Source organism: Diceros bicornis, chromosome 13 (genome assembly GCF_020826845.1).
Source record: "Diceros bicornis minor isolate mBicDic1 chromosome 13, mDicBic1.mat.cur, whole genome shotgun sequence".
In the NCBI taxonomy this organism is placed as follows: domain Eukaryota; kingdom Metazoa; phylum Chordata; class Mammalia; order Perissodactyla; family Rhinocerotidae; genus Diceros; species Diceros bicornis.
Genome location: NC_080752.1, coordinates 27,387,064 through 27,412,070, shown reverse-complemented (window position 1 = coordinate 27,412,070; position 25,007 = coordinate 27,387,064). Strand labels below are relative to the sequence as shown.

General features: G+C 54.8%; 1 protein-coding gene across 2 annotated transcripts in view; it reads right to left on the bottom strand.

Moving 5' to 3' along the window:
- CAMTA1 (calmodulin binding transcription activator 1) overlaps positions 1-25,007 on the bottom strand; it is an 864,246-nt gene that overhangs the window by 215,776 nt on the left and 623,463 nt on the right. The window contains exon 7 of one of the 2 annotated variants that reach the window (XM_058552795.1): positions 4,235-4,291. The exons of the other annotated variant lie outside the window; for it this stretch is intronic. Within the exon in view, the coding sequence (XP_058408778.1) occupies positions 4,250-4,291 (42 nt within the window). The 3' untranslated portion in view covers positions 4,235-4,249. Of the gene's footprint in view, positions 1-4,234; positions 4,292-25,007 lie in introns of those variants that run through there. 2 annotated transcript variants of the gene reach the window in all.

Below are 25,007 nucleotides of genomic sequence, written 5' to 3'. Positions count from 1 at the left end.
AGGGGGGTCTGTGAGCCCCAAGTCTGGTGTTCCTGGAGACAGAGCCGGGGTGCTGGCGGGGGCAGCCGGAGTCTACCAAGGCCAGCGGGAGCTCTGTGTGGGAGTTGCTTTTTCTCCTGTAGGACAAGGGGCCTTTGAAGACTTCTGGGTGGGGAATGACATGAAGTGACATGTTTTGGAAAGATCACCACCGAGGGCACTGTGGACGTGAGCAGCCAAGGACAGCTGACGTCCCCAAGAGGAGCGGGGAAATGATAACAGCCAAGGGCAGATGTGGGAAACCCGGGGAGGGCATGACCATGAGGATAGAGAGGCTGGACAGACAGGGTTGGGGGGATGTGTAGGATAGAACTGACAGGTGTGAGTTGCCCAGAGTGGGGGTGACAGAGGGAGCAGAGGAGGAGCAGGAGGGAGGAGAGGGTGGGCTGAAGGTGGCCTCAGCATCACTCCTACCAAGTGGAGGGTGTGGGGCTGCTCAAGGGGAGCGTCTGGGCAGGCACCAGGATATGCAGGTCTGCAGCTCAGGGGTGGCTCGAGGCTGGAGAAGGAGATTTGGGTATCAGCAGCCCAGGTCGTGGAGGTGGTTACAGGCAGCTCAGGTCGATGTACAGTGAGGCGGGGACAAGGAAGGTCCCTGGCGGAGGAACATTCCAGGGAGATTCACAAAGCCAGGAAGAAGCTCTGCCTCCAGCTCCAAGGATCCGTGGACCCCTCGACGGGGTGTCCAGGCTGCCCCCAGCAGCAGAGGGCTCCAGGTGCATGGAGCTACCTCTGCCAAGTCGGCCCGGTAGGTGGCTGTGCAGGAGAGCCACCCGTGGACGTGCCATGAGCAGGAGCCGCCCTTCCCGAGGCCTGGCTGAAGACCTCCCTGCCCCTCCCGCCTCTCCCGGCCCCTGCCCACCTGCCAAGGCCACAAGGAGACAGGTGAGGGTCCTCCCCAAACGCCTCGCAGCACAGAGCTCCACACGGCACCAGGGCACCTCTGGCATCTCACCTTGTAAATGAGCTTTTGATGATCTGAGAAGACTTCTAATTAGAGCATCTGTTTATTATCTCAACTTCAACTGCATATTAACATTTTTTTCTTCCGTCTCCCTCTCATCTGGAGCAGGCTGTCTGCGGTGGTGGGTGGGCAGGGAGGAAGGCTGGGAGATTTCCTGGGGGCCCCCTTCTTCTCCTGGGAGGGGGGCGGATGGGCTCTGCTCCTGGCCCAGGGCCAGGGTCCCTCGCCTCGGCACCAGAGCCATCCTCGGGCACAGGGTCTGGCAGGCATGCAGGCATCACAGGCCGTGTTTTCGGAACACTTACCGGGGGTATTGTCAAGTTCAACCTCAGAAGGGAGATTAGTATTTGCTAGATTCCCTCTGCCCTCGGGATGTGTGCATACTCATGAATTTTTGTTATGACATTTGGCTTCTAGGGAGATGGCAGCAGTAAGTGATGGGCACTTTCCATTTCAGGAAGAGTCAACTGCACAGAGCTGTGAGACACGTCGTCCTCACTGCATGGGGTCAGCCTGGCGCCCTGCCCTTCAGGCTGCCCAACCTCACGCCCTGTTCTTCCGGCTGACTTCCTCAGGGTGGATGGGGCGCCTCTCCCACAGGCAGCTGCCTGTGGGGACTTCACATACATGGACCCCTCCACTCTCACACCTCGTCACCCAGCACGGGGCCGTCCCTGGGGCTCCTGATGAAGTTGGCATGGATGAGGGTCAGGCCTGAATGGAGGGGCCAATGGAGAGGAGAGAAGACGCATATTAGAAACAGCGGCTCAGCCTCTAGGAGGTCCAGCTCCACCTCTGGAGGGGACTTCTTCCAACGGCCAGCTTCACTTTACTAGGCATTCTTTTCAAATTGTGTGAGAAAGAGGGTCTACAACCAGCCCTGGGAATTGCCGATAGGGTCTCCTGTCCCTGACACATTCTTCTTAAATCTAACCTGATGCCCTGTGGCTGCCCGAATGCCTTCTCATCCCCCCAGAGAAGCTTCTCTGTGCCCCCATCCCTCTTCTCCAGGCCAGAAAGTCGAGAGTATCTGACGACTCTGTTGATTTCCTGAGCTTCCTAAACAAGAGGCTCAACCTCAGAAACAGCCCCTGGGTCGGAGTCACGGGCACTCAGAGCTGGGTGCAGGAAGGGTCTTCCAGGCCACCTTGGGGGACCACCACCTTCCACGGCAGGATCTCAGCTCAGACCTTTGCTGGGACTCCCCTGTCCGTTTTGGGATGGGTCTTATCATCAGAAAGTAGCTCCTAGAACTGAATGGATACCACATTTCTTTCTCTGATGGGGGGGTCCATGACACGGTGTATGGAAGCACGTGTTGGTTGCCCTAGGCACCTCTGACCTTGAAGGTTTAAGGATGAACCCCAGAGATCACCCCCTCTCCCTACCAGCTCAACTAGAATCACCCACCCAGGAATTTAGCCAAGCCCCTCTCAAGCCTTCGTATTTTTTCACTTGTCCTTCCCTTTGGAATAACAAGATTAGAAGAGATAAAATACACTAAAATGCTCTGTAAACTGAGAGTTAGCACATAGTGGCTGCAGAAAAGGGAAGGACATTTCGCAGCACCTACTAAGTGCCCGGCTCTGTGCTGGGTCTTGCCATCCTCACCACGACTCAGAAAAACAGTATTATTATATTATACCCATTTCACAGGTGGAGGAAGAGCTTCAGGGAAATTAAGACACTTGGCCAAGTCACAGGTAAATGTGGACTCAGAGTTTTCCTGCTGTGAAAAGTCTCCCTGTGACCCAACAATCCCGTCTCTAGGAATTATCCCGAGGGCATAACCAGACTGACACAAAAAGCATGATAGTGGAGCAGTGGGAATTAACTGTGAAGACTGACAGAGAATCAAATGGACGCTACCGAGACTGCTCACGTAAATTACGGCGTATTTGTGGAATGGAATACGACGTGGCCACTAAAAAGGATCATGTAGATCTATATCCATTAGCCTGCAAAGATGCTCATGAGATGTTATCTAGTGAAAAAAAGCACATTGCAAGATAGCACTATATAGTATAAGTATTTTTTTAATAAAAGTCCACACAATTATGTGCCTAAAAATAGCATGGAAGTTCATACACTAAGAGTATCAAGAGTTATTATATCTGAATGGTGGGATTTCATGTGATTTCTATTAGCTTTTTACTTTTCTGTATTGTTGGATTTTTAAACATGGGCATGGATGATTTTCATAATTAGAAACTAATAATAGAGCTATGTCCATTTTACAAAGAAGAGACCACTAAGTGTCCCACACATCGACCCCCGTCACTGGCAGACAGGCCTTCCTTTCATTTGTCTAAAAATATGCACCATCTCCTTCAAGTGGGCCCCTTTCTCTGGACGGTGGGGAGTGGGGAGCAGGTCTGTGACCATAGAGTGGTCCTCTGCTGCCCGCTGGGGTGGGACAGCCTTTGTCCCTTCCCCCTTTCCAGGTGGGGTTCTCAGGATGGTTTCCTGGATTTCCTTACCCATCTGGGGTGAGGGAACGAGGAACACACAACCTGAAACATCTGAAGAGGAGGGAGCCCTGGGGAGCCATCTGGTCTACCTCTTCCTCCCACTCCAGCTGCTCCTACTGTTAGCCCGGCCATCTGAAGGGTCGAGCTCCGAGGAGGCTGCATTGTAGCCTGGAGGAAGCTTCTCTCAGGCCAGAGGAGGGGCGTGTGGGCTCTGGACCCTGACCAGCGAGCTGCCTGGACGCCACTGGCTGCCCCCACGACCCCTGCCTCCTCCCAGCCCCCAATTCCACAACATGATTCCAACAGGAGGCTTCTGGACAGCAGAACAATTTAATTCCTATTACAGTATAAAAATTAATAACATTAAAATGTCATGATCATCCCACACTAATTAAGCATCTAATGAATAATTAGCTGTGGACACATCTGACATTTTTGGTCATTAATTTGAGCAAGTGTTTTAAGTTCCAAACAAAACCCCTCTGTGGTGAAGCCTGCGACTCTGTGTGGAGTGGCAGAGACTTACAAAAGCAGCACACATCTCTCAGTCCACAGGGAGGCAGGAGCGGAGCAAGTTCTCTTGCGCTGGACCAGGGGGCTGGCCTGGGGGAGGCTGGTGCCGAGCCGGGCCTCTCTATCTTGAGATGCTCCACTGGGCAGGGCGTGATGCAGGGCAGGCCAAGACTTGGGGGCCATCAGCACCCGGAGCCCCTGGGTCTGAGCCACCAGGCTCCACAATCCTTCCTGCTCAGAGGCCAGGATCAGGCAGATGGTCTTATTTGGGACCCATGCTCCTCTGCCCTGTTGTCCTCTGCACCTGTTAAGTCCCAAGGAAAGGCAAGAGCCTGGGTTATTTAGCAGACCCGCAGATTCCAGGCAAAAGTGAAGTCAGGTCTGTCTGAGGCTCACATCAGGGGTGAGCTGAGCAGGGGACGAAGGAAGAGTTACTTGGGAGAACGTTGGAGCCTGGACTAGCTGCCTCTCACTTTAAGATGAGCTAGGCTGGCGTGGAACAGGGCACATGGGAGAAGTCACCCTTGCTAAGGGACAGCCTGGCATCCCAGCAAGAGCCCTGGACAGGGGCTCCTGGGCTGAGCCCACCCCTGACTGAGCCCTTGAGAGAGGCGCCGAGCTCTGTGCTCAGTACTCGCATATGTAACCCAGGAGGACACGAGGGCACAGAGAGGTTAAGTGACTCATCCAAAGTCACACAGCTGGAAAGTGGCAGCCAGACGAGAATCAGGCAGTCTGGCGCCATAGTCTGTGCTTTAGATGCTGCTCCTTGTGGCCTCTTTCTCCCTAACATCTTAAGGAACACTCCCAAGTTCACGAGAGCAAGGAACCGCCGGAGCCAGACAAAAACTGCCATGAGTGATGTGGATGAGGGGCCGTGATCTGAGAGGGAGGGCCTGCAAGGACCCGTCTGGGTCTCAGAGCCAAGCAGAAAGCAATAGAAACTCGTCCTTTTGGTTTTTCCTCCAGGACCATCTTGAATCTCTGTCGTATCTCAGCCTCTGTGCTCTGCAGTAACAAAGAGGGAGCCCCAGGGGTCCCATGTGAAACAGCCACAGACGCCCCAGGACCCATAGCTGCTCAGACTGTTTCCTCACGGCCCCTGTCTCTGGTGACAGCTCCGCCTGGGCACGGGGCTCTCCGCCTGTGCTCCCCAGCAGTAGTTTCTAAGGGGAGGGTCCCTTCTTTCCCCTGAGGACCAATCTTACTTGTCCTTCAAAGTCTTCCCAGGAGGCCATACTCCAGCCCTTTCCCAGCCCCTAGACTCTCTCTGACACATTCCCAAATTCCCCAGGGGGCACGGCACACAGTAGGTGCTCAATGCTGAACAGATCAACCACAGAATGGCAGCCTCTACCCACATGTGCACGTCCCTTCCAGAGCTGCCCAGCTCCCGAGAGGAGATGTCGGCCCAGGCATTGCCCAGTGTGTGGACAGCTCCTTCCGGGAGCTGGGGGCTGGCTGGGCAGAGCAGGATGACCAAGGAGAATCCAAGCTCCCCCACTTGCCTGGGGAGCTGGGAAGAGGTTCCGAGGCGTGGGGGATCAGAGCCAGATGTGGGGCCCTGTGAGGAGCCCTCCTCACTTGGCTGCTGTTATGGCTGATTTGTACCTCCCAAGTCCACAAGTTGAAGTCCCCAGTACCTCAGACTATGACCAAGTCAGCTCTGGCTGCTCTAACAAAATACCACAAGCTGGGGGGCTTCAACAACAGACATTTATTTCTCGCTTATTTCTCTGGAAGTCCGAGGTCAAGGTGCAGGCAGATTTGGTTCCTGGTGAGAGCTGTGACCTCACATGGTGGAGACAGAGCTCTTGTGTCTCCTCCTCTTCTTATAAGGGCACTAACCCCATCAGGGGAGCCCCACCTTCCTGACCTCATCTAACCCTAATCACCTCCTAAAGGCCCCACCTCCAAATACCAGCACATCGAGGGGTTAGGGCCTCAACATATGAGTTTTGGGGGGACACGATCATTCAGTCCATAGCATGACTTTACTTGGAAATAGACATAATTGGTTGAGTTAAGAAGGGGTCATACTGGAGTAGCGTGGGCCTCTGATCCAATGTGATGGGTGTCCTTACAAAAAGGGAAATCTGGACACAGACTTGCACACCAGGAGAACACAAGTGCAGATGAAGGCAGAGGTCCGGGCGATCCTTCCTCAAGCCAAGGAACACCCAAGATTGCCAGCAAACCACCAGAAGCTCAGACAGACGCCTGGAACAGATTCTCCCTCGCAGCCCTCAGACAGAACCAACCCTGCCGTCACCTTGATCTTGGTCTTCCAGCCTCCATACTGTGAGACAACAACTTTCCATTGTTAAGCCATCCAGTCTGTGGTGCTTTATTGCAGCAGGCCTGGGAAGCTAATGCAGATCTACAGGCTTCTCCAACTAAAATTCCAGGGCAGCACTCCTGAACCCCCACGGCCTCCATCATTGTTGACGAGACCCCAGGACTCAATCTGGAACCTTCTCTTTCTCTACACCCCACATCTGGTTGGCCAGCAGACCCCATGGCTCAACCTCAGAACCTGTCTGGAGTTGGCCTCTTCTCACCACCCCAGAGCTCCACTGTGAAGACCACCAGTGTCTCACATCTGGGTCATTGAAAGCACCTCCCACCTGGCCTCTTGCCTCAACCTTGTCCCCCTACAGTCTCCCTCTGATAAAGAGACCAGCGGGATGGTGCTGGAATGTAAGTCACTCAAAACCCACAGTACTCCCATCTCACTCGGAGAAAAGCAGCTCAAGAGCCCGCCACCATCTCCCCTTCTAGGACCTTCCCTCCCACCGCCACAGCACCACTCACTTCCGTGAAGGGGCCTGGCTCACTCAAAGGCCCTGGCACCATCTGGTCCCTTTACCTGGAAGCTCTGCCCCACTTTCTCCTGGAAGGTCTGCCCCACTTTCTCCTGGCCCCTCTCTCCAGCCTCCTGGGCTTTGCTCCCACAGAGGAGCCACTGTCTCAGCGTGGCCTGCGCCTTCGGGAGACTGCACTGCTATTCTGCAAACAGCACTCTCTCCTTCTCTACTTCCCAGGCCATGGATGCTGGCCCACCACGTGACTTGTTTTGGTTACTGCAGTGGGGGCAGATATGACTCCCCAGTAAGCCACCGTCCCAGAGGCACACAGGACAGACCCGAACCTGCCCCTCAGCCTGGGCAGAGCTACTGCAGCCGCTACGATTGGAGTGAGAAACTAATATATGTTCTTGCCACCGAGATTCCCAGGCTGTTTGTTATGCAGCAGTATCGTAGCAAACCTGACTAACTTGCTGCCCCCCCCCACTTGAAATCACAGCCTTTCCCCCCTCCAGGACACTCCTGATCTCCTTGTTCTGCTTAACTGTCTCTTTCCCACAGCACTGGTCACCTCCTCCGTATTACATAGTTTACTGATGCTGTCTGTTGTTCAGTGGCGTCTCCCTTGCTGGGGGTAAGGCCCCGAGGCAGGGCCCTGGGTCTGCTCTGGTCTCTGGCACATTCCAGATGCCCAGAGCAGGGACGAGCATGGAGCTGGTGCTCAGTGAACATTTCCGAGTGAATGAATGAATGAATGAATGGAAAGCACTCTCACGGGTTGACAGCTGGCACGCCACAGAGGAAAGGCCTCAGCTCTGTGTGGGCAGGAGTCCCTGAGTAGCAGCCAGGCTCCGAGCTGGGCAACCCTGGGATGTGGTTCTGTTTATCCAGACAAGCCTGTGATTCCCAAGTCTGGATCAGAAATCCTGGGAGCCTCAGAAGAAACAGAGAAAACAGAGTGGGCTCCCGCGGCCCAGCACTCCCGCTGGCCTTGTTCTGTCCCTGTGGCTCCCAGGAGACGGTGTGGAAGGGGCTTCCTCTGCAGAGTGGAGCTCAGGGACCAGGAAAGCTGCTGGCTGACAGTCTAGTCTCAGCACAGATCCGAGGTGCCTAGGAGCCTCAGCGACAAGAAGGGGCCTGGCCACGTTCTGGGGGGAAAGAGGGTCCCAAAAACATCACCAGCCTTTCCGGGTCTGTCTCCAGGCTGTGTCCTTCCCTGACAACCACCTGCGGGTTCACCTGGGGATTGCTGAACTAAACAGCCCCAGATCAATCCAATTAACTCCGGGGCGGGAGGCAGGGGTCGGGGGGCATCGGCATTTCCTTTACAAGCTCCTGGGGCCTGAGAACGGCTGGTGTTCCTCCTTCCACTTTCTAAAACAAGCGACTGTGTAACCAGCGCTGTAATGTAAACGGGGAGCGTTATTCCAAGTCCTATCCTACTCAACGTGGAAACTCTTCCTACTTGAAAATCAGTCTGAAAGTCATCTGTCTGGTCCCTGGGTCAGTGGGCCTGCCGGAAGGGCACTCAAATGGCCTTGGAGAAGCTGTTCTGGGGGCAGAATGAGGGAAGAATGGCAGAGACTGTGGGCCCAGGAGACTCTCTGATGGGTGAGCGAGATTTTCCCCATTGGAGTTCTGCCCACCTGTCAAAAGGCATCCTGGCTTCACTAAGTCTCGACAGCCCTTTGTGGCAGCTGTTTGGAGCACACAGCCCGCTGGCTGGCAGGAAGGAGGCCCCGTTTTCACATCCCCTCACATCGAGATGTGGAAGCCTCACACCCCAGCTTTTTGTTCTGTGGCGCGTCTGCTGGATGTCCCCGCCCGGAGACCTGGAAGGGACCCAGGCAGCTGTGCGTGGTACAGTCCAGGCCTCGGGCCTTGTGTGTTTTTATGGCCGAGTTATAAACCTCTGAGAAATGGAGTTTATAATGGAAACTCTGACACCGCCTAAAATATATCAGCACTACTGGGTGCTCCCAGGATACAGCCCTAATTTATAAACCACTCAGGAATCCTAGGCCATTTTGAAACTTACAGACAATAATCCGGTAACAGAGTAAACCAGGAGGAGAAAAAATGGTACAAGTGTCCGTGGACCGTAAAGTCTGCTGAGGCCGACAGTTCAGAAATCAACCCAGTGTCACAATGTTTGGTCTCTACCCTGAATCCTGGTGGCCCCCATGCCGTGACGCCAGCCCTGGTGGAGGCGTGCGGCTCTGTCATCTGGCCCGATGCTGCTCTGTTCATCTTCCAGCTGCATATTTAGCATGAGGATTGGATAGAGTGGAAGAGGGAAGAAGGGTCCACTATTTGGTCTGACGGAGCAGATGCATTTGTAAGAAGGTTCCAACGCACTCTTGCTTACGTTGAAAAACGTGGTGAAGGAAGCCTTCTATTTACTCACCAGAGACACAAGTTCATCACTAAATGGTGGTGGAAGCACCCGTGCCCGCTCCACTCGCCAGCTCAGCTGCCCCAGGGACAAGCCGCAGTCACAGGGGCCACTCTCCTGCCCTTCCGCTGGGAGGGACCCGCAGCGGCCGACTTTCCACAGGGAGGCCTGTCCTCATTGAGAGCTGCCAGCCGGGCCGCAGAGCCTGCCACAGGCCCAGGAAGGGAAGCCCACGCTAGTCTCTGCCCACAGCGTCTAGCTCCCGGTCTCAGGCCTCAGCCATCTTTTCCCGTGTTTTCCAGCATTCTGCTGTCCCTTCTGGGGGCCTCACTTTCCTACTCATTAGCTGCGTGTGTTGCAGAAATCAGAACGGGGATTTGGGCCCTGGAGGTAACCAGACCATAATCATTTCCTCCTCTTTCCTCAAGGGCTAGTGATGATGGCCTTTGACCTTCCTACTCCCTCCCTTGTCCTGAACTCCTTCCTTCTTTCCTTCTTTCTACATCCTTCCCTTCTTCCTTCCTTCCTCCTTCCCCTCTTCCTTCCTTCCTTCCTTCCTTCCTTCTTTCCTTCCTTTCTTCCTCTCTCCTTTCCTCGTTTCCTTCCTCCTTCCCTCCCTCCCTCCCCACTTCATTCATTAATTCCATTGGCTGGGCGCCGGGACACACCAATGACTCCGGAACCTGTTTCGTGGGAGTCCCGCTTGTAAATGCACGGTCACTAAGGCAGTGTCTCCCCCACCCGTGTGACCCCGCGCCCCCTTTGCTCCTCTCCTTTAATGCTATATGGAATTTCAAAATAGCTGTAATGATGAACAAATCGAAGTAACAGACATTTTGAGGAGGATTTTTCAAACCACACAGCCTCACATCCCAGCTTCCAGAGGATTCTTAAATGCCTTTTCTTATGGAGAAGGAGTGCCCTCTCCCCACCACTGGCCCTCACTAGTGGGGGTCACCATGGCCAGGACAGGGGTCTGCAGAGGGCCTGGGGAGCGACAGGCCTGGCACAGTGTGGGCCACATGGAGAGCCCTGTTTCAGAGCACAAGCCGAGTTGAGACCTGAGTCAAAGCCCAGCTCCACTTCCTCTTAGATGAGGGGCTTCACCGCTCCGTGTGCCAGTTTCCCCATCTGTAATATGGTGACGATACTGATTCCCTCCTCATGAGGATGTTGGGCAGACTTTATGAGATAAAGAAGTAAAGCACATAGCTCCCTCCTGGATCGCAGCTGAATACTCAATAAGCCTTGCCAGTATTGTAATGATTTGTTTAAGGAACAAGTGAGAGAGGGAACTGTGTGAACAAAGGCCCTGAGGCATGAACCAGCATTCAGTCAACAAACATGGGTTGAATGGCTGCCATGTGCCAGGCAAAGGTGCCACCGTGGGACCAGCTGGGGAGACAATAAAAGCCCTTCCCAGACTGAAGCTTGTTAGGATGCTGGCACAGGCGGTGGGCATGTTCGCCCACTCAGAGCTTTGATGTTCTTTGTGGGGTGTGCATCAAAGTTCTGCCCTTATCTGGGTGTGGCCCATGGGCCCTGACAATGCCAACATCCCCAGGGAGACCTCTGGGGACTGGGCCTCTGTCTTCAACAGAACTTCATGCTTGTTTGTGTTGGCACTCGCAACTCCCTCCACCCCTGACTCCCTCCCTCTCGCCTCCCATCTCTCCAGCTCCTGGAAAATGCAATTTGAGTCAAGCCACTTTCAATTACTGTAGATGCAGTGTTTTGAGCGCACGAGGTAATAAAAGGCCTGTTTTCCCTCCTGGGAATGTTTGGGGTTTTCCAGGATCCTTAGGAGAGAGAAAAAGGAAGTGAAACTAAGTGCTGCTTGGAGGAGCAAATGCTTCAACAGACCCCAGGGCTGGGGTCGTGCCTCCTCCTCCCGCCCTGCAAGCTGCGGTGCCCCCTCCACCCTCACCCCGCAGGCAGAGACCCGCTTCCCCAAAGTGAAGGGGCTGAGGACAGGGCAGAGCCAGAGCACTGGAGCCAGAGCAGGGAGCCCGGGGAGCTTGGGACTGCAGGGGTGTGAGTGCATGTGAGTGAACTGAGAGGGTGTGTGTGCGCAAGGGCATGTGAAGGGTGATGAGTGTGTGAGTGTGTGAGTGTGAGGAGCGTGTGTGTGATAGTGTGAATGTGGAGGGTGAGCTGTGCGTGTGTGCTGGGGGTGCCCAGACCTCCGGCCTCGCCTCTGGAAGCCTGGCTTGGACCTCGGGGTGGGGCTGGGAGCTCAGTGCAGCTGTGCTGGGCCTACCTGCCCTCCTCAGACGCTGGCTCAGGACCCGCGTTCACCTGGGACTCGGCCCCCACCCCTGCTCTCCCTCAAAGCACTTGGAATATTTTCTTGGCTTTGAGGAACATTCATTCCATTCCTGCCCCAAATCCTGACTCTGAAGCCCAGTGGGAGGCCACGAGTGCACAGGACTCTCGCTCAGCTTCCTCTTCTGTGATTCCCCGCCCACCCCGCCCCAGTCTTGTCTGTTTTCCTTCCAACGACATGATGTGCCAGCACAGAGCGTGGAGGCCAGTGGGGCCCCTGGCAGACCCTTGATAAATCTGAGCTGTGAGTCATCTGAGAACCGGGCTAGGAAGCTCCCTTCATGGGGCTGGGAGTGTCAGGTGAGGTCATGCAGGGGAAGCGCCCACAGGGCCAGGTGTGTCTGCTGGGGCCTCACCTGGCACTTGCTCCTGCCCTTCCAGTGCCCATCACCACCCCTAGACCCCCGCCTCCTGCTGCCCCAGGAGACCCTGAGTCCCGGGGCCAGATGCCCAGTTCAGGAAGGGCCTGAGACTTGCCTCCTGCCTATTTTCCGGTTTTGCACTAAATGCCCACATCCTGGGAAACCCCTCAGTCTGGCCTTGAGGGGAACTCAGTGGCCAGTGTTTGCAGCAGCCCTCAGAGACCAGAGAGAGCCCCTACCTCCACCCGCAGTGGCCCATGAGCCTGGGCCTGGAGGCCCACCCAGTGCTTCCTCCCTACCACCGGCCAGCTGGCTCCGACCTCCAGGAGCTCCAGGGGCACGAGGTGGACCAGGGTCTCTGGAGGGGGCTGCGGGGTCCTGCAGCAGGTGATTGGAGGGGGCGTGCATGAGTGTCAGTGCAAGGGTGTACGTACGTGTGTGTGTGCTGGGTGAGCACGTGTGCTCCCGAGTGTGTGTTCACAATGTGTGTATTTGGGCTCCAGGTGAACAGCATCGTGTGTGTCCCATGAGATGCCTGCCTGTGTGTGCCTGTGTACACCTGAGAGGGGGGCTGTGTGCCACACCGAGACCCCCCCCAGTGATCTGAATCTAGGTGTGGGCAGGCAGGGCATGCCATTCTGAGAAAGGACATCCATGTCACTGTGGGGGCACTCTTGGGAACGCACATGCCCCCTAGGAGAGTCTGGTCTGCTCCCCAAAGTGCTGGGCGTGGATCATCTTCATTCTATGTGCTAGGGCAGGAAAAGATGGAGGACCATCGCTCTAGAGTGTTCTTGACCTTACCCTCTATTGCAGAAACGTGGACTGTCCTTTGGTGTCCCCCACCTTTTCCCTCCTGCAGATAGAGCAGGTGGGTGTGGTCAACCTCACACAACCCCATGAAGAACTGGAAGCCCGGGGTCTGTATCTTAGAGGCAGCTGGCAGAGAGACCAGGGGATTTTCTGAAGGAAACTGAACACAGGTGGCCTGTGGGGCCCATACTCTCTGACCGAGGCTGAGAAGTCTTGTCCAGGTCCCCTCCCTCCCTGACACGGGTCTGTCTAGCTCATGGAGTCCCAGGATAGCAGAGGGAAGCCAGAGCCCTGTGCATCGGCGAACTTGGAGGCCAAGCCCAGGTCACAAGGGGGCAAGACAGCTGGAAGCAGCACACTCCCCACACCCGGGTACCCGGAAGCCTCAGCTGCTGGTTTCTCTGGGCCAAGAGACTGGCCACAGGATTCTATTTCTCCTCCCGGGCAGCAGAGCCATGTGGACACGGGAGGCTGACTGCCCGGGCCTCTCTCAGCCCACACTGGTCCACCTGTGGTTGGGCCCCCACACCAGTGCCTGTGGCCACCTGAAGTCCTGGGAGAGAGACTGTTTTCCTCACCTGCTGGATGGTGGTCAGGGCCGGACATGGGCTGTGGGGAGCAGTCCTCTCTGCCCAGAAGGCCCCTCTCTGGCTGGATCTGGAAGTCCTCGAGCCCCTGGGGTCAGGTAGTCCCCTGTCACGTCACCGTCCCCTGGTTTTCTCCTTCCTGGGCCCACGGCTCCTGCCTCCTCCAAGCCCTTCCTGCCTGGGCCCAAGCCCCTCCACGGTCTTGTCCCCTCTGACACAAGGGGCTCCAGGCTGAGGCGGCTCAAGGGAGGGGATGTGAGAAGGCCCGGGTAGATCACATCTGCAGGGAACGTGGATGGGAGTGGGGTCTGCCCTGTGGGTTAACGGGGGCAAACTGCAAATGGGCGGGTCTCCCCCACCTTCTGATGCTGCAAACCTAAGTGACTGTGAGCTGCAGGGTCCCTGTTAGAAAGGGGAAACCATGGCAAGACAGAGAGCTGGATGGTTCTCCTAGGAGCCTGAAGGGAAGCCCCGGGTGGCCTGCGACTCTGGGTTTGACTCTGAGTTTGTAGCTTGTAGACGACTACCAACTACCGGTAGGAACAGCTGCTGCGAACAACCTGGCTCCCGGCTAAGTCTTTACAAACGTGGTCCCACGGAATGTTCGCAGATGTTTAAACTGGCTGAGGAAGTCCAGTTCCCTGCTGGGGGCCGCCCAGCACTAAATGCGGGCACTGAGATTAGAGCTCACTTCCGCCGTCTCACCACGAGCTGTTGTCACAATCTGCCCCCTGGGAGCCAAGGGTGAGGGTGGCGACCGTTCCCTTCCCTGCAGTGAGGTGTCTGGCCAAGGGCCAGGCCAAAGGGCCCACTCCACTGGCCCCGACCTGGGCTCGGTGTCTTTCTCCAGGACTCAAGGAAATCACTCTGTGCACTGGGACCTGACAGCACACCCTCTCTCTTCCTAGCCCCATTTTCTGCATCTACCCTCCATCTACATTTTCCGCAGCAGATGCCCAGGCAGGAGGGCCCTCCGTCCCACGGACGTTTGCTCTTGGACTCCAGCCCTGACCCTGCAGCAGCATTTTCCAGTGACCGGGCACGGTCTCACCAGGATGAAGTCTGGGCCTTTGGGGTGGTGCCTGGGGTTTCCTAATGAGGCAGAGGGCGACTTGCAGGCTCCCCTCTCCCACAGGCCCACAGCGTGGCCATCTCTCCCTCCCTCGTCTACCTGACGCTCACCAGCCTCGCCCTCTGTGCCAGGCCCCAGCTAGGAGCCGAAAATGGCGAGGTGAGTGGAACAACGCCCCCCTCAGGAAGCTTAGCTTCCAGCATGCTCTTCCCTCCAAGCTTGTCTGTGCCCAGCGGGACCCACAGATGCTGAGCAGGGGCCTCGAACCTCTCTTCAGCCTAGAAGTCTTTTTCTGAGCGCTGAGCAACGAGAAGTGTCAGAAGATAATAAATGAAAATTTATTACACTCCCTTACTATCCACAGTAAATTCATTTCTATTCCTTAACTGGCTTCAGATCTTCATACACATTCGATCTCCATCAAGTGTCCAGTGTCTTCATCTTGTTATGATTCCCTGAGCTCCCCAGGGCCCTGGGGCTTAGCTCTTCCTCTGAGAGGACCCCCACTCCCCAACCTGCACCTCCCTGAGAAGTTGGGGGCTGGGGGGTAGGTCCTTATCCAAGGGCCCCTGCTAAAAAGGCCATTTGCAGCTTGTCGCTGGGCTCCTGCCCGGGCCCGGGACCAAACACTTGGAATTCGTAAGGAGATTCTGCTGAGCTGCCGGAGCCCATCAAATTTTTATTGAATGCATTTCCTCTGGAGAACCTGTGTACTAAATCCTGCCTAGGCTGTATTAGAGGAATAAAAATTCCGTGCACAGACGTGACTGCAAATGCTCCTTCCCAGAGCGGAGGACACACTTTCTCAAAGGCCACTTCTCTGCACAGAGGTGGGGCTTGGCCTTGTCCTTGGCCAGAGCCCAGAGCGAAGCCGAGAAGTCAGCTACAGAGAGCCGGACTCTTTCCTTCCACCTGGTAACGGGTGGGTGGAGACGGCTCTGTGTATCCTCCCAGCCCCGTCCAAGGCTTCCACTGACCTTGGACCTGTCCTGGCAACTGCCATCTCCCCATTGCTGCACCACATGTCCCAAGCCAGAGCGGAACCCTGCCAGCTGCCTTGCTGGTGTTCTCCTTCCAAGGAACTTGGGGTCACAGCTAAGACGGAGGATCCTCTGGCTTGCTCCCTAGCCCCTGCTGCAGCCTCCAGAGGCACAGGCTTGCTGCAATCACAGGGCCCAACACCCTCAGCTGGAGGCCCCACAGGCTGCTGAGGAATTTGGGTTCTGGTGGGTGTCCATCCATCCTGTGATCACCGAACTCATACTCAGTGCCGAAATGGATGGGAAAGCAGAGAGAGGCACACAGGGCACAGCCCACAGCAGAGGGCTTGCCAGATAAGAGCGAGAACGCCAGTCACATCTGAATTTCAGACAGATAAGGAACACATTTTTAGTATAAGTGTCCCAAATGTTATGTGGGACATACTTACACTAAATTTTTAAAAAGTTTGCTGTTTATCTGAAATTCAAATGTAACCGGGCATCCACAATTTTTATTTGCTAAATCTGCCCACCCTACTAGCCTCCAGGGTTTTCTGCACAAACCATCTCTGTCTTCTTGTCCCACCAAAACCCACACCCCACCGAGCACCAGGCCCACTGAGACGTCTTCCATGAGCCCTCTCTCCGGGCTCTGGAAGAAAAAGACCAAAATGGGAGTGCGAGAAGACCCGTGTCTGGGAGGGCATATCGAGTTTGGGATCCAGGCAACAAATCAATGTCCTCAGGCCTCTCCCTCCACCTTGTGCTCCAGACCCACGGCCCACACTTGTAATTCATCTCAGCAAACCATCCCCCACACCGTCTCGCCCTTTCTGTTGGTCTCTTCTCAGACCGATGCCTGACTCTGGAATGACTGCTGACCGGAAGGGCAGGGACGAGGCAGCCTCCCAGGGAGATCCTCCCTGGAGGGTCTCAGGAGAATGCTCTAGAATCAGCTTATTCAGCTGCTTCTCCGTTGGCTGTAGTCCTTAGCTCTCCGGCAGTGGCCGACAAACACACCGGCTTCAACAGCAAACAATGGCACATGTGGCAGATGGGCAAGAACCAGCTTTCCCCGAGAGGTCTGTGGGAAGCAGCCCTGGCCCTGAAGCCCCCACCTGGCGATGGCTCTGGGTCTGGGCTACAGGTTTCCAGAGTCTCCACCTGGGACTCCTCTTGTCAGCTGGGTCTGACCAGTTGAGTATGAAGCCCTGACACTTACTGGGGTCTGCAGAGACCGCAGGATCTCCGCTGGGCTTCAGCATCACCCAGACTTGCTGCTTTAAGATGGCAAAGTAAATGGGTATTTGCTTCCTCCTCTCTGAAGCTAGCTGCAAACCCCAAGAGGAAGGGGAAACCAACAGCTGCCCTCAGTCTTGGATGGAGCCAGCCCACACCTCTGACTTTGAGCATGGTATCAGGGCTGGGCTACCACAAGCATGAAATGGCCTGAATGGAGGAAGCCCTACGAGGGCTGCCACTGCCGCTGCTGCAGATGGAGGGTAGAGCCTGGGATGCCCGCCCAGAGGGTCAGCCCACATCCTCGGGGGCTAATGTGCCCAGGCTGTGGGTGGGCTGCTTACGCCCATCTCTGCCTTAGCGTTTTCTCTCTCCACATTAGGACTGACCCACTCTGTGGAATGCTCTGGAATGTTTCCCCTTATTAAGGTACATTCCTGGCTGTCTTCTGCCCTCATGGATGAGCTCTCCTATAATTCTCTTCTGTGCTCTGACTGTGTGGTTGTCTCTCTAAGTAGATAAGTCCCTTAAGATAAGGCGCAGAGGAAAAATGAAAGAGATACTGCTCATGAGAGTGTTAGAAGCACAAATGGAAGAGCCACACGATGTGGCAGATTACCATTCTAGCATCACACCAAGAACGTGCCGGGGTAAACAATCAAGGGGTTATTTCTAGACATGGAACAGTGTGCTAGCAACTGCGGACGGTCACGCAGGGCCGGGGTTGTCATGCTCATCCTCTAGATGGGCCGTGACTGCACAAGCTTCTCTAGTGAGTGAGGGGCAGAGCAAGCGGTTCAGAGGATCGGAGTGGGACCGGCCTGGGCTCGGGTCCCTGGGTGAGCTGTTGACATACAGGGAGGTGCCAGCTTTCAGCCTCCTCAGGGACAGGGCAGTGCCCATGACCAGATTGTGGCTGATAGAACAGGGAGGGAGCCTGATAGGGGCTCCACCTTCTGGGGGGCAGGGGTACCAGCAGCTGCTCTGGCCTGACAAATTCTTCACGGCGCCCTTCAGGCAAGCGGCCTTGGGCAAAGCTGCAGCCACTTTTCTTTTTGCATGTCTTGAGTGATGGATTTAATGTTCGGTGAAATGAAAGGACAATGGCCCTGGTGGGCTCTGCTATTTGTCCTGGCCCTAGGTCTCCTGGGAGTTGAGCCCGGCTTGACTTCTGTGCCTCTCTCCCCAGGCTGTGCCCAAGAGGGGAGCGTGTTTCTGCAGACCCTCAGGACGGAGGCTCCTGGGCTGCATCAGCCTAACTGTGTGGATGAGCAGTGGCCCCAGGAGGTGGGGCTGAGGCAGGAGGAGCTCAAAGGAAAGTGGGACCGCAGCCTTCTGGGAGGCAGAGGGACGGACGGCATGACCTCCCAAGCGCCGTCCTCTACAGGGGCAACAGAATGGGGCAGAGGACGCTGTCCTCTCTCTGCCTGTATTTTTTGAAGCACCTGCTTTTTCATTATGGCTGGCACCAGATGAGTGAGTTCTGACTTAGATGCTGGTGATCTGTTCCCGGGGAAATGCTGCAGCGGCCGTGACATTTCAGCATGGTGGCCGTCAGCAGAGTATTGAGCTGATACGGCAGCCAGTGAATCGCGTCTGCCCTGTCTGCCGCACAGGAACACAGACACACGTGTGCACATGCGTGTAACCAAAGGCACCAGCACTCACAGGCTGCGATGGGCTCATGGTCACAGTCAATGCACACTATACCCCCACCCCTGCACTTTCACGCCCTTTGGGGCTGACATTCACACCCACGTGCTTACTCTTGACACAGAATCCCCATCTGCAGGCCACCCCACACCTAGAAAGCCACGCACGAGGGCTTGCATGTCCCACATATGGCCCATCCCATAGAGAACCCGATACTGGCTCACACACAGCTCTTTCTCTCTCTCCCGTGCACCTTCCCACATGTGGGCTGCTTTTCAAGTACAAAGAAGCCCAGCCTATTCAGGCAACCCGTCTAAGGCGGACCTCAAGCAAAGATGACGACCGCCACGCTGCTCTGAGCCATCCCTCCGGGTCCAGACGGCCAGCTCTGCTCAGGCTGCTCCCTGCCAGCTCCTGGGGGAAGCTCAGAGAGTTGGCCCTGGCCCAGGAGAGAGAGAGGAAGTGGTTCCACAGTTCTGAGGGGGAAGAAAAGAGCTTTCATCTACCTGAGATTAAATTATAGCCAGGAGGCACTTCTGAACAAGACCAAAATAGATAACTGGAAACACGCGGCTCTACTATAAATTCCCAAGATTTGCAGTCTTTCCTGGACTGGTTTATCCTTGAGAAGCTCCGGGAGTAATTCTGTTTGAACAAGATCTACAGGGCTCCACGTGAAAGGGTAGGGGCTCTGGTTAACGGAATCCTTGTTAGCAGAAACCTCCCTGACAGACACTCGAATCTTCACTCCACACCTGGCCAGGAGCTCACGGAGACTCCAAGAGTGGATCTTTTTTGCCTGGAAGGAGCCAGAGTGTTCTGCGTGCTGCTTCCACCCCTGCAATGCCAACAGGCCTAGCTAGCCCTCAGAAAGAGAGGCCAGGTGTCAAGGGCCCGACAGCCTTGGACTGAGGCCCTGCCATGCCCAAGCAGGGTGGACGCTGGCTGGGGGGTCAATGCAAATCACTTCTATGAATGGGAAATTGGGTGTCAAGACACATGATCTTAGAAGGGGCTCTGATGTCACAAGGAATTCATTGCTCCCTCTCCCCGCTGCTCCCCACTCATGTCCCAGACTTGATCCTCTCCCCAAAAAACCTGGAACACAACTGCAGGAATCAAATGAACTCTAATAATAATGATAGATGAATGACAGAGCCAAATGAGAAGAATTGCTAAGTAACAGTTTGTAAGTATGCTCCGGGAAACACTCCTCACTCTCTGTCTCTCCCTGGGATGGGGCTTCCGTCTGGGTGGAAACAATGATTAGATTTTTAATTATTTATGAGCTTGCATCTCTTGCTCCTCTGCAGCAATCAAAGAAGAGTCTGGTAAGTTTGAAAAAAGGTTTTAAAAGACAGAGGCTGTCCTTTTGGGGTGACAGCATGGAGCTCAACAGGAGATGGGGTTCCTTCTCTCTCGTCAAGAAGGAGGAGTGGGGTTGACCCAAGACACCTGCCGTCCTCGGCCTCTGACCTGCCTCCAAGGGCATATAAAGCAGGACATCCATGTCCTCTGTCCCAGGACAAAGCAAGCTTGCTGGTTAAGGCCACCAGGCTCTGGGACCTTCACTGCTGCCCTTTGTGATTCCCTTCCGGCTGATCCCCTGGCTCCTGTCTCTTGACCCTTGACCTATACACCCCCCTCTCAACCCCAGCAGTGTCGCTCACAGCCCCCCCGCCATGGCTTCAATTCCCTGGAGACTTTCTGAGCCCCGGCCCCCCCGCCCCGCCCTGGTGACTCGGCCTTTCTGGCAGATGCCTGCAGCTTGAGAGATTGAATTCATTCACATTTCCAGGTGCTATACATTCAGATGAAGTTCTTCTTTGGATCTCCTGCCCAGAAAAGGATAAATATTTCTGATCTATAGCAAATGTGTTTTCCTTTAGCTAACATCTTGGCAGGCAAGTACACTAATCTCCCAGGAAAATCTAGGGCCTGAATAGCAAGCAGATTTTTTTTTTTCCTGAGCAAATAGAAATTCTGAGTTGCTTTTTTAATGCTGCTTTCTTTTTTTTTTTTTTTAAACAGCAGATCTGGAGAAAAATCACAGTCCATTAAATCTGCATCTCTTGAAAGAAAAACCCAGAAGGCCACCTCCCCATCAAAGGCAAAATGAACAGAGTTTGGAAGTGTGTTTAAAATGCATCAAGGGAGTAGCAGCCATCCTAAATTACCCTGCTCAGCCTGTGGATGGCGGGGGGGGGGGGGCGGCTCTAGAATCCCCTACGAGACAGGACAAGGGAGGCCAGCAGGTGCTGCACAGTGTGGGAAGTAGAGATGGGGAGCAAAGCCGTGTTTCCCCACTGGCCTGTCTGTCACTGCTGAGGTCTCAGCAGCACCTGCCCCCTCTCAGTGCCATGTGACCCCAAAGCTGAGCCAAGAGTGTACCTAGCAAAACCACAGACTCCCCAAAATATCCTCATTTCACATTCCTAAACTTTATCAGCTCCTCTTTGGCCAGACTTGGGTCAGGAAGTGGCCCAGAGGATAAACTCTTCTTCACCTGTTCTCTGGAGGATGGAGGCTCCGCTTTCGAGTAATAAAAGAAAGGTCAGAGAAGGATCTAGAAAGTGTGGTTCTGCTATTGTGTGCCAGGCTCTGGGCGACACTGAGGGGTAGCTGTCATCTCCATTTTCCATCCCACTCTGCTGCCTCCTGAGCTGCCTTGGGCTTCTGTGAGGTGGTGGCAGGTGGGTGGACCACGCCCTGCTCATATGCACATCTGAGCTGAGGATCCCAGGACTGCAAAGGGCTGAACCAGCTCTTCTGAGCCTCAACACACGCTACCCATGTAAACCCTGCCCAGCCCAAAGCAGGGCAGAGCAGGCCCTTCTGGGACAGCACCTCCCCTTCATTCCCAATCACTGGGAAGTTGGCTTGTCTGCCTCTTTCACCCCAAAAGGGGAGTCAGTTGCTCTAGCTCTACTCACATGGGACAGGAAATACTCCCTACTCATGAGGACTTGCTTAGCACCTTTCCAAGGGGGTGACCCACTATGTTGTCTTCGGGGAGGGCGCCCCTTAGCCAAATGGGGGAGCATCCCATCCTGGACAGATCCCTCTACTCAACTCCTGGAACCAGCTGGTTGCTGTGAGCCTCCAGTTCCGAAGCTCCAACCAAGCTGCTGAAAGTCCGCAATCAGCAATGTGCGACAGAGACTTCAGCTGAAGACACAGATTCAACCACAGCAGCGGTCTTTGTTTTGTCAGAACACCCAGGGCTCCGCAGAAGGGAGCCCATTAAGCTTGCCTTTTCCATCATGGACCGAGTAAACAAACCCAGAGGAAGAGCTGCCCATCACTGAGCTGGCTTCCCGACAGGAAATGGTATGAGTGACTTCGTTTTTAAACATTATTATCCTCTTGAAAGCAAAAGATAAAGGGTGCCTTGGAGCAGCCAAATTGCGTTGGCTCAAAAATCATTTTAAATACCATTTCCTTTAACAAGCCTACTGCCTGGGCAATGGATCAACACTATTCATTTTAACCTTAGTCAGTAGAAGAAAAAAATCACTGAAGTGCTTGTAATTATTTAGCTCTCTCCCTTGCTCCCTACCCAGATATGTTAACTAATGACCAAAACAATGAAAACCCAAGTCCTATTTCAAACAATTGGACATTCAATAGAACACACCAACATATCAGGAACCATTTTCCACTGTGTCTACTCTAAATCCAAACATGGGGGATTCAGGGCTATTTCTGGCCATTCCCAGAAAGTGCTGGAAACAGCATTCACTCCTATTGCTTGTGTTCGGGAAAGCACCAAGTCAGAGCGGGAGCTCACCTTCACCCTTAAAATGAATAAGCACTGGGACATCTCCTCCTTGAGAAGTCTTTATGAACAAGGAAGATGGCGGACAGAGTCAGTCTGCCTCCAACTGGGGTGGGTTAAGGGTGAACAGCCACACAAAGGCAGGGGGTGAACAGGGCAATCTCTCGGGGTGCTGTGCAGACAGAAATGCTATGAAAAAGTTTGCAGGATTTCAGATGTGTAGGTGGAACAAGTGCTATGATCTCCCTTTTGTTTTGGAAAGAAAAAAAAGGAGTTTTCATTAGGTTGTTCGCAAACAACAACAAAAAAATGCAAATGTTCAAAGTAAACGACATTCTCAGAAGAAGCCTGAGTTGGTGGACTGGAGCTGAGAGGTGGGGCTCTCTTGATCCGGTAGAGAGACGTGTGCACGGAGGGAAGTGCTCTGCTGCTAGAACCAGAAGGCCCGAACTGCTTTTGGGTCACATCCTCAGCCTGGAGGGCTCAAGGTCTCCCCAGGGAAGAGCGTCCTGCCTGGAAGAGGGCAGTACATCCCGCCTGCAGTGCCCAAGGAGGCCATCTCCCTCTCCAAGGACCTGACTCAGGAAGTGGGCACTTTGTCTTCACAACTAGATTGGAAGACCCTGCGGGCAGCAGCACAGACCCCAACAGGAAACGGATTCGCTTTGGCGCCAATGCTTCTGGTCCCACCAGCCCCTCACCAGGTGGATCATGGTCATTATGGTTTCAGCTTCATTGAGGGTTAACTGTTGTGCTTCCTGGGGGTCATACTCAAAACAGTGACTGCCTGTTTTTAACCACATCTCTTAAGGAAATAAACTCTCAAAAACTGCCCAAAGAGTGGATATGAAGCCAGGAAGCCCAGCGAGGGAAGCTCAGCCTCCAATTCCAAAGAGGACAGTCTGATTCTGGGTCTGGGGGAAGAGCCAGTCACTCCCACTGCACTCCACGACATTAACCATAATGCCCAGGTCACTTTTAGAGAAAGCGTTCACCTGGAGGAGAGCTTCACCTTCAGACACGTGGCAGGGCGGGCCGTGAGGCCCAGTGTCCAAGCACATGAACATTTCCACTGGGACCCAAGTGCCCTCCTGTAACCCCACGTGCTGAGAAGCCGGAAGGCAGCGAATGACGCCTGTACCTGTCACCCTTCTGCAGGGACCAGGCATGGAGGAGTGTGCAGGGACATGTCCTCACCTCTTCTAGGTCAAGAGATGTCAGCTGAGGGCCCTTGGGGTGGAAACCACCATGTCTGGCAGGGCGTCCAGCCCCGTGGGGTACAGAGGACTGGACTGGGGGCCAGGGAGGCCACCCTCCGCCACATCAGCCTCAGGAGGATGTGTCCCACTTTAGAAAGTCTCATACATGACAGTCTACGTCCGAAAAACAGAAAAATCCGGGGCAAGTTCTGCTTTCCAGAAGACTCTCCACTGGGCCCCTGTGAGTATGTGTGTGCTATAGGTGCACCCTCTGGACTGTAAGGTCCCTGAGGGTGAGGACACTGTCTGCCTGGTTCATCCCTGTGTCCCCAGCACTTGACATGGGGCCTGACCCCTCGTAATATGCACTGATGCCTAGTATGTTAAAACAAGCACAGTTAAAACAAGATCTCAGAGCCCCGCAGGGTGCCTTGCCCACCAGGGGTGGAGCTGGTCTGCCGATGCCCTAGGTACGGCCTCTTCCTGAAGAGTTGCGTCAAATCAGCCCCACCAGGCCCTGACAGCCTTTCCTTCCCCCACAAAGACTCCATGAAAGACAGCTTGGCTGTGAGTTTATTTGTGCCCTTCTGGAAGGTACTGTATGATATGCCATCGGAGAGCTGAATAGGACAAATAGGAGCATGCCTGGGGGGTGGCAGGGTGTCACCGCCCCTCCCAGGCCAGGGAGAGGGCCCTGGCTACTAGGGGCTTCCTAGGTGCATGGGAAGCCACAGACCTAGTGGCTGTTCCTGCAGTGATCAAAGTGAGGAGAGCCACTGAGGACACAGGCAGATTCAGCAGCTAGGGGACACAGTAGCAGAATCTGGCATGAGCGAGAGGAAGGGGAAGGGAAGGGGGTGCAGAAGAGGAAGAGGAGAGGAGGAAGGGCAGGCCCTTAGACCCTCAGACCCGGGGTGGGGCAAACTTAGGCTGCTTCAGACCCACATCTTTTTACTCAGATGAGGAAACCGAGGCCCAGAGAAGAGAAGGAACTCCCACAAGGCCCTCTGGAAGGAAGAGCAGAGCGAGCTGAGATTTACCGTGTGCCAAGCTCTACGTTGGCAATTTCATGACACTTGTCCCTACCAAACAAGTCTCTGCACACCCATTTACAGATAGGGAAGCCGAAAGTCCAAGAGACTAAGAGACATGCCTGGGGTCACACGGCTGGGTGACAGAGGAGAAACGCTGATGGTGGAAAACAGTCAGGAACCACCAGTGGCTCAGCATCCAAACGCAGACTGCCACACCCTCCTCGGGCCCGTGTCTCTGGCCCCCGGGAGATGGAAAGCAGCTCCTTGACTCAACTCCTCACCACGCAGCCAATGGGAAGACCAGCATCCTGCGTGCTGCAGGGGGCACGTGAGGAATGCATGGGCAGGCAGATCACGGGCAGGGGCACGATATGCTTCTACTGGAGGAACGAAGCAGTAACAGGCCTTCCCGGGAATGAGTGAATGAGTGAATGAGTGAACGAATGAGGACAGCAGATTTCCAGCCTGGAGCCTCGGGAGAGCTAAATCATATTCTGGGCCCTCTGCTGCTGGCCTGACTTTATTCCTCAAGCCCAGAGCTTTGAATACAAGGTATTTCCATGCCTGTTAAAAAGTCCGAAGTGTCTACTTGGGCCTGATTTCCAGCAACCAGAGGGGGAAGAGAGCTGGCCACGAGTGAGACTGAATCTCCGGGACCAATTCTTCCTGGGTCCCTTCAGTCACCTGGATGTCTTTCTCATGAGGCTGCACAGACAGTGCTGGGTGAGATTCCGGTACCACAGGCCACAGGGGTGGCCCCCACCCTGGGGCCTGGG